Raw genomic sequence first — 14,319 nt, forward strand, 5'->3', positions numbered from 1 at the left:
TTATTGGGTATTATTGGGTATTTTGTAAATGCAAAATGCTAACAAACAGGGATGTAAACAAATTTGTAAATATATTTTTTGGTATTTTGGAAATTCGCCCGTGACCCCATTTTCATATAAAGTGACCCCACATGGGGTCGTGACCACAAGTTTGAGAACCGCTGCAAAAGACATATGTTAGTGTTTTTAAAGTAGTTGAAGGAGTACCGTTCTCTACACTCAGACTGCATGGGATCTCAAAGCTCTGTGCCACATCAGGACAGCTTGCTTTGTTCTTCCACGTGTTGGCGAACGTCACAGCGGTTCCTTCCACCAGTCCATTGATGGTTCTGAAGTCGTCAGCTTGGACGCTGTTAAAGTCTCCACAAAGACCTGGATAAGAGGTACAAAACATTACAACAGGTGGTTTGAACTAACAATGACTAAAGATGCAATGCATCAAGTATCATTAGTTTACTAATAATTGTTTCAGGTGAGGTTTGACCGAACCCCTCAAACAACTAGTGACACACGTTACATTAACAATAGTTTGATAACAAATCATCTTTTATAATAATAATGCATGAGATTTATATAGCGCTTTTCAAAGACCCAAAGACGCTCATCTTTCCACAAAGACGTTAAATGAACAGAGAGAAACATACCCTGGGTGTTGTCTTTGTGTGAACTGCTAGCTACGATGTAGACCTGCATTGTAGGTGTTAGCTGCACCTCTAGACGGAGCCCATAAGAGGTTTGCACAACGATGTAGAACGTAGAGGGCTGAAAGATCCTTACATCCGCTGTGGAAAATATACACAAGTTCAGGTCACAATCTGGTTTACCATTAACTTTTAGCTCCCACTTCCCCATTGTGGGATGCTTATGGTGTTACACGCTGCTAGACAAGGAGAGAAAGACGAAGAAAAGAGACAACTTCTGGTACAGTACGTACTGCATGGGAAGGGTTTCAAACATACGTTTATACTGATTAATGACTACAAACAATTAGACAGATATCACATTTCTGTATCCCTTTTCTCAAGCAGCCATCAATCAGTCACTCACCCATGAAAAGCGGCAACTGAGAAAACATCTTGTTGACATAGACCCTTCCACTGGCCTCGATGACGATCATCTGCAAGTGATCAAATTACAACTTGAATAAATGACACTCCCCTGGTGATAAGGAGTGTGGAACAGGGTTGGAGTCAATTCCAGTCGATTCAGAAAGTTAACCTAATTATTCCAAATGTTCCTCACTGAAAAACAATGAAGAGCATTGGAATTGGAATTCAGTGGACTGCCTGAATTGACTGGAATTTAAATGCAATTTACTCCAACCCTGAAGTGGTGATATGAGTCACTGGTAGCAGCAGAAGTCTCAACATTGAGCTTTTTCCCCCTGAACATACACAACATGGTTTGATGTTGATATATTTTAATACGACACTATCATGTGGGTGTGTCACTGCAGAAAGGCTAACTTACCATGGACTCTGGAGTCACCAGGGATACAGATCTTAGGCAGGTCTCAATGTCCGTCTTCCCACATTTCACTATGTCACCCAGGACTGTGAAAGCAGTCTCGTTGGTTTGCTGGGGACAATTGGTACAAGGTATGACAGTAAAGTTAAGGTATGACAGTAAGGTTAAGGGAACACATATTTTGTAACACACTACTTACTACTTGCCTACTTTCGGTTCTAGGGAACTACAGTTCCTTCAGGAAGTATTCACACCCCTTGACTTATTGCACATGTTGTTGTGTTACAGCCTGCATTTTAAATGGATTAAATATTGTTTTTCAAACAATAACGTTGAAAACATCGTGAAAACATGTTTTTAGAAACGTTTGATAATTTATTGAAAATGAAATACAGAAATATCTTATTTACATTAGTATTCACACCCCTGAGTCAATACATGTTAGAATCACCTTTGGCAGCGATTACAGCTGTGAGTGCTTCTGAGTAAGTTGCTAAGAGCTTTGCACACCTGGATTGTACAATATTTGCAATTTTTTATTTTTGTACATTCTTCAAGTTCTGTCAAGTTGGATGTTGATCATTGATAGACAGCCATTTTCAAGTCTTGCCATAGATTTTAAACTAATTTAAGTCAAAACTGTAAATTGGCCACTAAGGAACATTCAATGTCATCTTGGTAAGCAACTCCAGTGTATATTTGGCCATGTGTTTTAGGTTACCGTCCAGCTGAATGGTGAATTTGTCTCCCAGTGTCTGATGGAAAGCAGACTGAACCAGGTTTTCCTCTAGGATTGTTCCTGTGCTTAGCTCCATTCTGTTTACCTTTTATACTGAAAATCTTCCCAGTCCTTAACGGTTACAAGCATACCCATAACATGATGCAGCCATAACATGGTACAGTCACCACTATGCTTGAAAATATGAATTAGTAATTAGTTTGCCACTGTCTTTTGCAGTATTACTTTAGTGCCTTGTTGCAAACAGGATGCATGTTTTGGAATGTTTTTATGCTGTACAGGATTCCTTCTTTTCACTTGTCAATTAGGTTAGTATTGTGGAGTAACTACAATGTTGTTGATCCATCCTTAGTTTTACTCCTTTCACAGCCATTAAACTCTGTAACTGTTTCAAAGTAACCATAGGCTTCATGGTGAAATCCCTGAGTGGTTTCCTTCCTCTCCGGCAACTGAGTTAGGAAGGACACCTGTATCTTTGTAGTGACTGGGTGTATTGATACACAATCCAAAGTGTAATTAATAACTTCACCATGCTCAAAGGGATATTCAATGTCTGCTTTTTAATTTGTACACATCTACCAATAGGTGCCCTTCTTTGCAAGGCATTGGAAAACCTCCCTGGTCTTTGTGGTTGAATCTGTGTTTGACATTCACTGCTAGACTGAAGGACCTTACAGATAATTGTATGTTTGGGGTACAGAGATGAGGTAGTCATTCAAAAATCAAGTTAAACACTATTATTGGACATAGAGTGAGTCAATGCAACGTATTATGTGAATTGTTAAGCAAATGTTTACTCCTGAACTTATTTAGGCTTGCCATAACAAACAATACTTATTGATTCAACATTTCAGATTTTTATTTTAAATAAATTTGTTTAATTTTGAAAAAAATATATATGACTATGGCATTATGGGATATTGTGTGTAGGCCAGTAACCCCCCCCCCTAAAATCACTATTTAATACACTTTAAATTCAGGCTGTTACACAACAAAATGTTGGAAAATTTAAGGGGCGTGAATACCTTCTGAAGGCACTATATATTATGGTTCAACTTGATTGAAAAGTATTTATGAGATTAATATGGATAGTGATAGCAATGGTATGTATAAGCACCTCCAATGCAAGTGGCTGCCAGCTGTCAGCCGCAATCTATGCCGGATGTGGCCCGTTCGTGGGCCAGTACATGTTCGCTAGCGAGTTAGGAGTTAAATCTACTAAACATACAGTATGCGTCAGCATGGAGTCATATTAGTGCCAAATGACATGGAATCTGAATTGAATCACTTTGAATTTGTATGAAGAAATCACATTTTTGTTCAATATTTCTGTTGGCACTAATATCACTCCATACAGTAGGTTAGATCCCTACCTTGGACAGGACATATGAGCAGTCTCCAGACAGTAGGTTAGATCCCTACCTTGGACAGGACATATGAGCAGTCTCCATACAGTAGGTTAGATCCCTACCTTGGACAGGACATATGAGCAGTCTCCATACAGTAGGTTAGATCCCTACCTTGGACAGGACATATGAGCAGTCTCCATACAGTAGGTTAGATCCCTACCTTGGACAGGACATATGAGCAGTCTCCAGACAGTAGGTTAGATCCCTACCTTGGACAGGACATATGAGCAGTCTCCATACAGTAGGTTAGATCCCTACCTTGGACAGGACATATGAGCAGTCTCCAGACAGTAGGTTAGATCCCTACCTTGGACAGGACATATGAGCAGTCTCCAGACAGTAGGTTAGATCCCTACCTTGGACAGGACATATGAGCAGTCTCCATGGAAGGTGTAGGCTTTCCCATCGTAGGTGGTGATGTGGGAACCTCCCACTATGGAGCAGGTAGCTGGGCAATCTAGATCCATACAACTCCACTGACCTTGGATACAGGTACTAACGGAGAGAGACATTCAGTTTAGCCTCAACACATCCGGATCAACACACACAATATTTCAGTGTATATAAACGCAATGCAGCTCTTACCATTTATGGCATGTTCTTGAGAATGATTGTCCAGGCTGGTAAGATTGTCCGTTGTGGAGACAAGAGCATTGGTTCACAGCTACACAGCCAGTCTGAGTGATGTCATCAAACACGGTTCCTATGAGAAAGACATTTAGCCAGCTGATCCCATGAATTACATTCAATACATTACATTTAGCCAACTGATCCCATGAATTACATTCAATACATTACATTTAGCCAGCTGATCCCATGAATTACATTCAATACATTACATTCAGTCAGCTGATCCCATGAATTACATTGAATACATTTAGCCAGCTGATCCCGTGAATTACATTCAATACATTCAGTCAGCTGATCCCATGAATTACATTCAATACATTACATTCAGTCAGCTGATCCCATGACTTACATTCAAAACATTACATTTAGGTCACCTGGTTCCATAATAACATTCATTACATTTAGTCAGCTGATCCCATAAATGACATTCAATTAATTTAGTCCTTCCTTATCTCATAAAATACATTGATCCATGTAGTTCAGTATCTTAATTACTACGGTACATCTGTTGCAGAACTTTTGTTTAAGTAATGAAATCTCCAGTCCTACAGTAAGGCTACTCTTCCAATCTATGTAACCTTTTCCTGGTTTAAATAGCCACATAACCAATATGAGTTTTAATACAGTCTTCCTGGTTTAAAATCCAGGGATGTGGACTCCAGTCATATTGCAACTTGAGACTTGACAAAAAGTAAAACACTTCCCACTAGACTTCGACTTGAGCATCTACGACTCGTGATTTAACTTGGACTTGAGCTGTATGACTCGATGTGTCATCTTGCGCATGTAAACCTATCTGGTATTTTAAATCAGAGTGCTGCAGGTTCTGTGCATTTTGTTCTGTGTCTTGACCAATCAGATTTACGGAAATCACAGGTTGCGCACGCTGGGCGCAATCACATAATCTATCAAAACGCGCTCTGCTCCACTTTCCTCCGGTATGTATTTAGTAAACATGATAACACATCACTCCCTACATACCCAAGCAAGAACTCTTCACGGAAATGTTTCAGCAGCCTACACTTAAACTGTATGGGAAGAAAACTAGAGGATTTCTCAGTCTGACTATGTTACTGATAACAACCGCAGCCTGGAGCTGTATAGTCTACAGCCAATGCGCCCTGGGCCCTCTGGCCCTCTGGCCAGGGTAAACCACATGGTAATGTTGTGCAGCCTATTTATAGTGCATTTATTTGTTTTAAGAGAAAATGTCTAGGTTATATTCAAACTTGGTCTGGCTGGCTGGCTGGCTAGGCTACCTTGACCTTTTCAATCCAAAAGGATTAAATGAAATGAATCAAACACAATACTGATTACATAAATATACTGTGTGAGTTACTTTTTAATTGCAGGGTTAGGGTTGGGAATTGCAGTTGTAGGCCTATATGATGCTAACCTGCATAAAGCAAGCTCAGCCCTGTGAGTTCTGTTGTCCAATCGCTGTGGTTGTGTCTATGTACAGGAAAGTTGTTTTAAAATATATTTCATATTAATTGCAAGGTTGCTTCAGTTTGACAGGGTTTTCATCCTCCCGAAGGCCAGGAGTTTTTCCAGAATTTCTTTAAAACCATGTGACCTGTTTAGAAAATATATACCTGTATACCTAGGCGGCAGGTAGCCTATTGGTTAAGAGCATTGGGCTAGTAACTGAAAGGTCAATGGTTTGAATCCCTGACCTGATCAGGTGAACATTTTGTCAATGTGCCTTTGAGCAAGGCTCTTACCCTAACTGTTCCTGTAAGTCGCTCTGGATAAGAGCATCTGCTAAAAATGTAAATCTGGTCCAACTCCCATCATTGCCCATATAAATACCTTTTCACAACTACTAATTAATCATATAATGTTATACTCAGCTACTTTAAAATAGTTATATAGCTGACATATGATGTTGTACTCAGCTACTTTAAAATAGTTACATAGCTGACATTTAATGTTGTACTCAGCTACTTTAAAATAGTTATATAGCTGACATATGATGTTATACTCAGCTACTTTAAAATAGTTATATAGCTGACATATGATGTTGTACTCAGCTACTTTAAAATAGTTATATAGCTGACATATGATGTTGTACTCAGCTACTTTAAGATAGTTACATAGCTGACATATGATGTTGTATTCAGCTACTTTAAGATAGTTATATAGCTGACATATGATGTTGTATTCAGCTACTTTAAAATAGTTATATAGCTGACATATGATGTTGTACTCAGCTACTTTAAAATAGTTATATAGCTGACATATGATGTTATACTCAGCTACTTTAAAATAGTTATATAGCTGACATATGATGTTGTACTCAGCTACTTTAAAATAGTTATATAGCTGACATATGATGTTATACTCAGCTACTTTAAAATAGTTATATAGCTGACATATGATGTTGTACTCAGCTACTTTAAAATAGTTATATAGCTGACATATGATGTTGTACTCAGCTACTTTAAAATAGTTATATAGCTGACATATGATGTTGTACTCAGCTACTTTAAGATAGTTATATAGCTGACATATGATGTTGTATTCAGCTACTTTAAAATAGTTATTATGCTGACATATGATGTTGTACTCAGCTACTTTAAAATAGTTACATAGCTGACATATAATGTTGTACTCAGCTACTTTAAAATAGTTACATAGGTGACATATGATGTTGTATTCAGTAAATGAGTGCATGTACCAGCAGGACAGAAGCATCCGTCGGTGCAGTGTTCCTCACAATGCTGGTTCCTCTTTGGGTTGGAGCAGGTATCAGTGCAGGGACTACCACACTCCTGGTACTGCATGCTTAAAGGACACGTCTTCACTGCTCAACACAGACAAATAACCCTGGTCACAAATCTGTTTCTGAGTCTTCATTACTTCACAAGTTCACGTATTCTTCTATTGACATCATTGCAATTGAAAATCTGGATTTGCTCCTCAGTTTTCAGTCACATAAATGTAAATACTAGCATGTCAAAGAAGAAGACACTGTCGATTACCTAAGGCAAAGCATTATTGCATGTCAAAAGTGTTTACTTTGAGGTACAACATAACTGTGGCTGAGGATTGTTTTTGTACCTACATCCAATCTACCAACAGAGCAATACAAACAAACCATCCAAAATAAAACAAAAAGGATATGCAAAACAGTGATGCAAAAAAGATTCCCTTACAGCAGAAGTGGTCGGTCTTCCACTCTTGGGGTTTCCCCCCTGCGTGAGCACACTGGCGGGAGTACTCTGACATGGTGGGGCAGGCACAGCTGGCACTGCTGCTGCTGTTGCCACAGTGACACACGTCTTCTGCACAGGCCTTGATGAAGGAGTCTGTGGCAATCAGGTCCTTACAGCTACTGAAGGCAAGATTGGTGAGAAGCTGCTCACAAAGTTTGGTCTGAAAGGATGAAGAAGAAGAATTACTAGAGGCAACAGAGGGATTATATACTGATCAAATGTCAGCAATGATGATGTTGATATTAATATTTTAAACTAACAATCATGTTTAAATGTAATGAATAAGAAATGTTAAATGTTCAGCTCAGCTCTAATCTTGTAAGTACCTGGTCTTCACACTGCTCAGTGTGACCAGGGATTTCTGTACAGGTCTCAGTTGGGCCATTCATCTTCCAAATATCTCCATAGTCGATTGTCTTCAGATAATCACCTGTGGATGAATAAACAGTTTCGTTTTACCAGTTTCATTCCCCTTACAAACAGTCTCTCTGTCATCATGTGTTTTGTGTTTTTGTTAACCCTTTCATATAATGGTACCTAGAAATATACTTTATAACCCCTTCCTAACCCATAGATTGAACCCACACATTCATAAACAGAACAGGAGCGTAATCCGCCCCTCTAAGACATTTGGTGGTTTTGTTTACCATTCCTAATGAACTCGTCGTAAATCTGGACTCCGTTGAAGTCTCCACACAGCCCACAAGTCTGATTCTGGAACTTTGAGTCCAGCTCCACCTATAACACCAATGGAAGACGACTGAGGGTTAATGCATTGCAAGCTAGCTGTTGAAGTGCCTACAGCAGTTCATATATACCTACATTTCACATACAGCTAGCTGTTGAAGTGCCTACAGCAGTTCATATATACCTACATTTTACATACAGCTAGCTGTTGAAGTGCCTACAGCAGTTCATATATACCTACATTTTACATACAGCTAGCTGTTGAAGTGCCTACAGCAGTTCATATATACGTACATTTTACATACAGCTAGCTGGCCATGCACATACAGCAGTTCATATATACGTACATTTCACATACAGCTAGCTGTTGAAGCACTTACAGCAGTTCATATATACGTACATTTCACATACAGCTAGCTGTTGAAGCACCTACAGCAGTTCATATATACTGACATTTCAGAGGTTTCAACTGTTCTCGCCTGGGTACCAGTCTGTTTATGGTAACATTCCACTCCTTGTTCTAGCCTGGGTACCAGTCTGTTTATGGTAACATTCCACTCCTTGCTCTAGCCTGGGTACCAGTTTGTTTATGCTAACATTCCACTCCTTGTTCTAGCCTGGGTACCAGTTTGTTTATGCTAACATTCCACTCCTTGTTCTAGCCTGGGTACCAGTCTCTTTAGGCTAACATTCCACTCCTTGTACCTGTGGTACAAGCATTTCACTACTTCCACAATAACATCTGCTAAATATGTGTATGCGACCAATAGAATTTGATTTGATATAGCTATGTTTGGCATATGACACTGAGTACAAGAAGTGGGATGTTAGCACAAAACAGGCACTGTACTTCAGGTTAGGTATGTACAGATAGGATCAATACAGAGCATTAGGCTACCTAAAAAAAATACAAAATTGTGCACAGAACTTTGCTAATATTGTTTAATGTTTAATGTACTGTATACCCAAGTGGTTATTCATTAAAGTGAATTATGTGGATTAGGGATCATGTCTACAATATATCTACAATAGGTTTCACTGTAGTTTTATTCTGGTCTGATATGAAATGGATAGGATCTGAACAACAATACCAAATACATTCACTGTATGAATCTTCACAACTATTTGTTTCTCCCTTTTAATAATCAGGATTCTATTTTCTGTTGGTTTGTGTTCTATAAACATCTGACAGGGGGAGGTGTCTTACAATCCCCTCTGACTTTACCTCTACTGCACATGTACTCTTCCCTTTAAAACCTTTTAAACTCTCATCATGTTGTTAAAACCTTTTAAACTCTCATCATGTTGTTAAAACCTTTTAAACTCTCATCGTGTTGTTAAAATCTTTTAAACTCTCATCGTGTTGTTTTCTATTTTCTTGCGTGCATTTAAAAAAAATGAATAAAATGAAGCATCATATTTGTTATGTTTTGGTCATTAAATTGAATGTGAGTTGTCTAAAAACTGGTCCGTCTGCTTTGCAAGTTAGTTTAAGTCTGAGGTTATGATGTCTGAGTACACTGGGATTATTTATGTACACACGAAGGGGAACGATGATACATACAGTATTTACTCAGTACAATGTCAATAGATATTGAGACAATATTGTGACTTCTGATCAAATCAAACTCTGTGAAGTGATTAAACTAATAAGTTCTTCCATACTGGCCCCCCAAATGGCACCCTATTTCCTATATAGGCCTATATAAAAGTAGTGCACACAAAGTAGTGCACTATAAAGGGAATAGGGTGCCATTTAGGACAACCTTTTTCTGAGTTTTTTCACTGAAGCCTAGATGATGAAAAGGGTTGTTGGAGGAAGTAGATTGGCCCACATCCTTGATTGGAGCAAAGCCTATTGTAATGTCACTTCACCTGCCATTCTGTGGCCCTACTAAAGAGACCACAACTGTTTGTATGATCATTAGACTGAAAAAATCTACTTTTAATGTAAGAATGTTGTATGTAACCGTGCAGAAATATAACCCAGGAGGTAGATTGATGATTGGGCTGCCATGTCCGATTAGAGGTTAACACTGCATGTTCCCACTCTTATCCCAACAGTTCCTCTAACACTGATGTTCCCACTCTTATCCCAACAGTTCCTCTAACACTGATGTTCCCACTCTTATCCCAACAGTTCCTCTAACACTGATGTTCCCACTCTTATCCCAACAGTTCCTCTAACACTGATGTTCCCACTCTTATCCCAACAGTTCCACTAACACTGATGTTCCCACTCTTATCCCAACAGTTCCACTAACACTGATGTTCCCACTCTTATCCCAACAGTTCCTCTAACACTGATGTTCCCACTCTTATCCCAACAGTTCCTCTAACACTGATGTTCCCACTCTTATCCCAACAGTTCCACTAACACTGATGTTCCCACTCTTATCCCAACAGTTCCTCTAACACTGATGTTCCCACTCTTATCCCAACAGTTCCTCTAACACTGATGTTCCCACTCTTATCCCAACAGTTCCTCTAACACTGATGTTCCCACTCTTATCCCAACAGTTCCTCTAACACTGATGTTCCCACTCTTATCCCAACAGTTCCTCTAACACTGATGTTCCCACTCTTATCCCAACAGTTCCTCTAACACTGATGTTCCCACTCTTATCCCAACAGTTCCTCTAACACTGATGTTCCCACTCTTATCCCAACAGTTCCTCTAACACTGATGTTCCCACTCTTATCCCAACAGTTCCTCTAACACTGATGTTCCCACTCTTATCCCAACAGTTCCACTAACACTGATGTTCCCACTCTTATCCCAACAGTTCCTCTAACACTGATGTTCCCACTCTTATCCCAACAGTTCCTCTAACACTGATGTTCCCACTCTTATCCCAACAGTTCCACTAACACTGATGTTCCCACTCTTATCCCAACAGTTCCTCTAACACTGATGTTCCCACTCTTATCCCAACAGTTCCACTAACACTGATGTTCCCACTCTTATCCCAACAGTTCCTCTAACACTGATGTTCCCACTCTTATCCCAACAGTTCCTCTAACACTGATGTTCCCACTCTTATCCCAACAGTTCCTCTAACACTGATGTTCCCACTCTTATCCCAACAGTTCCACTAACACTGATGTTCCCACTCTTATCCCAACAGTTCCTCTAAGACTGATGTTCCCACTCTTATCCCAACAGTTCCACTAACACTGATGCTCCCTACAGTCACTAGCAAACTACAGACCATTTTCATCAGGACCAGAATATTGCAGCAAAGCATCACATTTACATTTGACATTTAGCAGAGACTCTCATCCAGAGTGATTTACAATTCGTGTATTGAACCAAAGCAGCTGAAACAACCACATATCACTGTAGTGTAACAGAAGACGTATGGAAATGAGTCAGCATACTGAAAACATACCCAGAAGGAGTCATCTTCATTCCACATGACGACCAACCCCAGCTTAGCTGTGATCTTCACATAGGAAACGGTCCTCTCAATGAAGACGTTAAACTGACCAAACGGTATGGTGACCCTAGGGGGACAAAACAATAGTGTTCATCAGAGAGGAGAGTCGGTATTCCTACAAGGGTCAAAATTGTCCTTTAAAGTATTTTCTTTGTATTTTTCTTCCTCCCCTGTTGAGACTGTACTAGGTAAACATGTCTGTATAGGATTTCATCAAATGGAATTTCAGCTTGGTAACTTTCATCAACTAAACTTCAGAATAAGAGTTTTATCTCTGAATGCTTTTAGATCACTGATGAACTCACTATTGCCCGTTGAAACTGACATTATGTAGATTATGTTAAAACAGCAAAAAGTTGATCTCAAGATGAGTTAAATGATGATGCATTTTTTTTTTTACTTATGAATTTTACCTCAAGTCTTTGCACAAAAGTAGCAACTGAATGCAGGTGAGGTGATTTTTTTTTTATTTCCAATCGTTAATTTTTTTTTTTTTTTAAAGATTGATCTCTGAATAAAATGAATACCATTGGATGTAGTTAAGTGATTACAAATCCCTGTATCATTTGCTTCCTGTATTACAATGTATTTTACACATCTAAGAGCCAATGGTTTTACACATCTGAGATCCGTTGTTGACTAGATTGGGAACTCACTGTAATCCGTTGACGCTGACGTTACCCTTGGCCAGCTCCACGATGGTTCCATCCAGCTTCAAAGAAACCTTAATAATAATAATAGTAGGACATTTTATTTGACAGACGCCTTTCAGGACCCTCAAGGTCACCTTACATTAAGATCATAGAGCAATAAAAACAATTCATCAATAGTGCAATTTAAAACAATTAATCAATAGTGAAATTTAAAATTAAATCATCAATAGCGCAATTTAAAACAATTAATCAATAGTGAAATTTAAAGCAATTCATCAATATCGCAATTTAAAACTATTAATCAATAGTGCAATTTAAAAACAAAGAACTGATCAAAAAGGAATACCTTGGTGATTGTGGGCAGCCCATCTACCTCCCCGCGCTGCAACTGAATGTTAAAGGCCTCGTAGCCGCTGCTGCTCTTACACAACGACGACAGCACGTAGTTACAGGTGTAGGGCAGCTGGAAGAAGTCTCCATCGTAGGTTTTGTAGTGGTAGTTACCCCATGTGCTGCAGACCTGCCCGTTATGAGCGGGACTCACTCCAGCTGCATGGGGAGAAATGTACAGTATAGTTGCGCCATTCATGTCTGAATATAAGATGTATAATATAACAGTAGAGTAGAATATAGATATTTGAGTATTTGGTGACATATATTCAACAACACAAATTACCTGATAAGATTTGCAGTTTGGAATCATATAGACTCCCAATGGAAGTCATATCTGGAATCATAACTGGAAATAGACAGGGAACAAGTCTTATTTTGCTTCTAACCCAGCTCCTCTTTAGTTCCTAAACTATACTACATGGGTTATCCTAAAGTGATATTAAATTGTATTTCATCATATCTTGTCTTGTCTTACCAGTCTCAGAATGTGCAGCAGATAGTCCGAAGACGAGAGCGATCCACGGCTTCACCCATTGGAGTGCCATGATGGTTCTTCTAACGAGTCGTCCTGGTCCACCTGAACAGGTACTCTTCCTGTTCCTACTGATACCGTGAGGCACCAGGTGCCTGCTTTTAAACTGCTACACTCAAGGAAGTACCTTGATGATGCTGGGATAGTTGATTCTGTATCTAAGGAGGGGACTGATCAAACTTTAGGTGTTACCATTGTTCTGTTTGTCTGTCTGTCAGAGGTAGGATTACCTTTCCTGTAAGTGACATTGTGTAATGTATTAATCTTAATAATCCCTAGGTAACTATCGATATTCATGATATGTAGGGTACGTCCCAAAAGTGCTCCCTATTCCCTATACAATGAGTGTACATAACATTAAGACTCCAGGTGAAAGCTATGATCCTTGATTGATGTCACCTGTTAAATCCACTTCAATCAGTGTAGATGAAGGGAAGGAGACAGGTTAAACAAGGATTTTTAAGCCTTGAGACAATTGAGACATGGATTGCGTATGTGTGCCACTCAGAGGATGAATGGGCAAGACAAAAGATTTAAGTGCCTTTGAACGGGGTATGGTAGTAGGGGCCAGGTGCATCGGTTTGTGTCAAGAACTGTAACGCTGCTGGGTTTTTCACACTCAACAGTTTCCCGTGTGTATCAAGAATGGTCCATCACCCAAAGGACATCCAGCCAACTTGACACAACTGTGGGAAGCATTGGGATCGACATGGGCCAGCATCCCTGTGGAATGCTTTCGACACCTTGTAGAGTCCATGCCCTGACGAATTGAGGCTGTTCTGAAAGCAAAAAGCTGGCGTGCAACTCAATATTAGGAATGTTTTGTACACTCAGTGTATAGTGCACTACCTTTGAACAGAGTCCTCGTGTATGATATAGGGTATAGAGTGCCATTTGGGCACATATTGATTACAGTAAACCCTTATATAAACAGTGATGAATGGACAGACTCATCAACATTCTACAGAATCTTAGATTGTTTCATTAATCTTTAAAGGGCCAGTCTGTGATATTTACAGCCATTTATGCCATAGACGTGTTTGAGTGGTTACGTTTCTCCAGCCCTATCCCTCAGCTTTTATAGCAAACCAAGTGACAGGGCTGCCGTTTAGTTATTTTTCAAATGAAGGAGTGGGCCTTTGTATGACTAA

At 39.4% G+C, this 14,319-nt stretch overlaps 1 protein-coding gene across 2 annotated transcripts in view; it reads right to left on the reverse strand.

The window, feature by feature from the left end:
* Window positions 1–13,336, reverse strand: part of LOC139584165 (mucin-2-like) — a 42,189-nt gene extending 28,853 nt beyond the window's left edge. Inside the window, exons 1-15 of one of the 2 annotated variants that reach the window (XM_071415705.1) lie at window positions 13,112–13,336; window positions 12,920–12,982; window positions 12,590–12,792; window positions 12,247–12,314; window positions 11,543–11,657; window positions 8,111–8,201; window positions 7,790–7,893; window positions 7,404–7,623; window positions 6,926–7,051; window positions 4,201–4,318; window positions 3,972–4,110; window positions 1,471–1,578; window positions 1,048–1,117; window positions 645–782; window positions 208–372 (exon numbers count right to left, since the gene is read on the reverse strand). In XM_071415705.1, coding sequence (XP_071271806.1) covers window positions 208–372; window positions 645–782; window positions 1,048–1,117; window positions 1,471–1,578; window positions 3,972–4,110; window positions 4,201–4,318; window positions 6,926–7,051; window positions 7,404–7,623; window positions 7,790–7,893; window positions 8,111–8,201; window positions 11,543–11,657; window positions 12,247–12,314; window positions 12,590–12,792; window positions 12,920–12,982; window positions 13,112–13,181 — 1,798 coding nt within the window. In that variant the 5' untranslated portion in view covers window positions 13,182–13,336. Of the gene's footprint in view, window positions 1–207; window positions 373–644; window positions 783–1,047; window positions 1,118–1,470; window positions 1,579–3,579; window positions 3,599–3,971; window positions 4,111–4,200; window positions 4,319–6,925; window positions 7,052–7,403; window positions 7,624–7,789; window positions 7,894–8,110; window positions 8,202–11,542; window positions 11,658–12,246; window positions 12,315–12,589; window positions 12,793–12,919; window positions 12,983–13,111 lie in introns of those variants that run through there. The other variant, XM_071415706.1, reaches the window with a different exon arrangement.
* Window positions 13,337–14,319: the final 983 nt, after the last annotated feature.

The sequence above is a fragment of the Salvelinus alpinus genome, chromosome 9, assembly GCF_045679555.1.
Source record: "Salvelinus alpinus chromosome 9, SLU_Salpinus.1, whole genome shotgun sequence".
Lineage (NCBI taxonomy): Eukaryota > Metazoa > Chordata > Actinopteri > Salmoniformes > Salmonidae > Salvelinus > Salvelinus alpinus.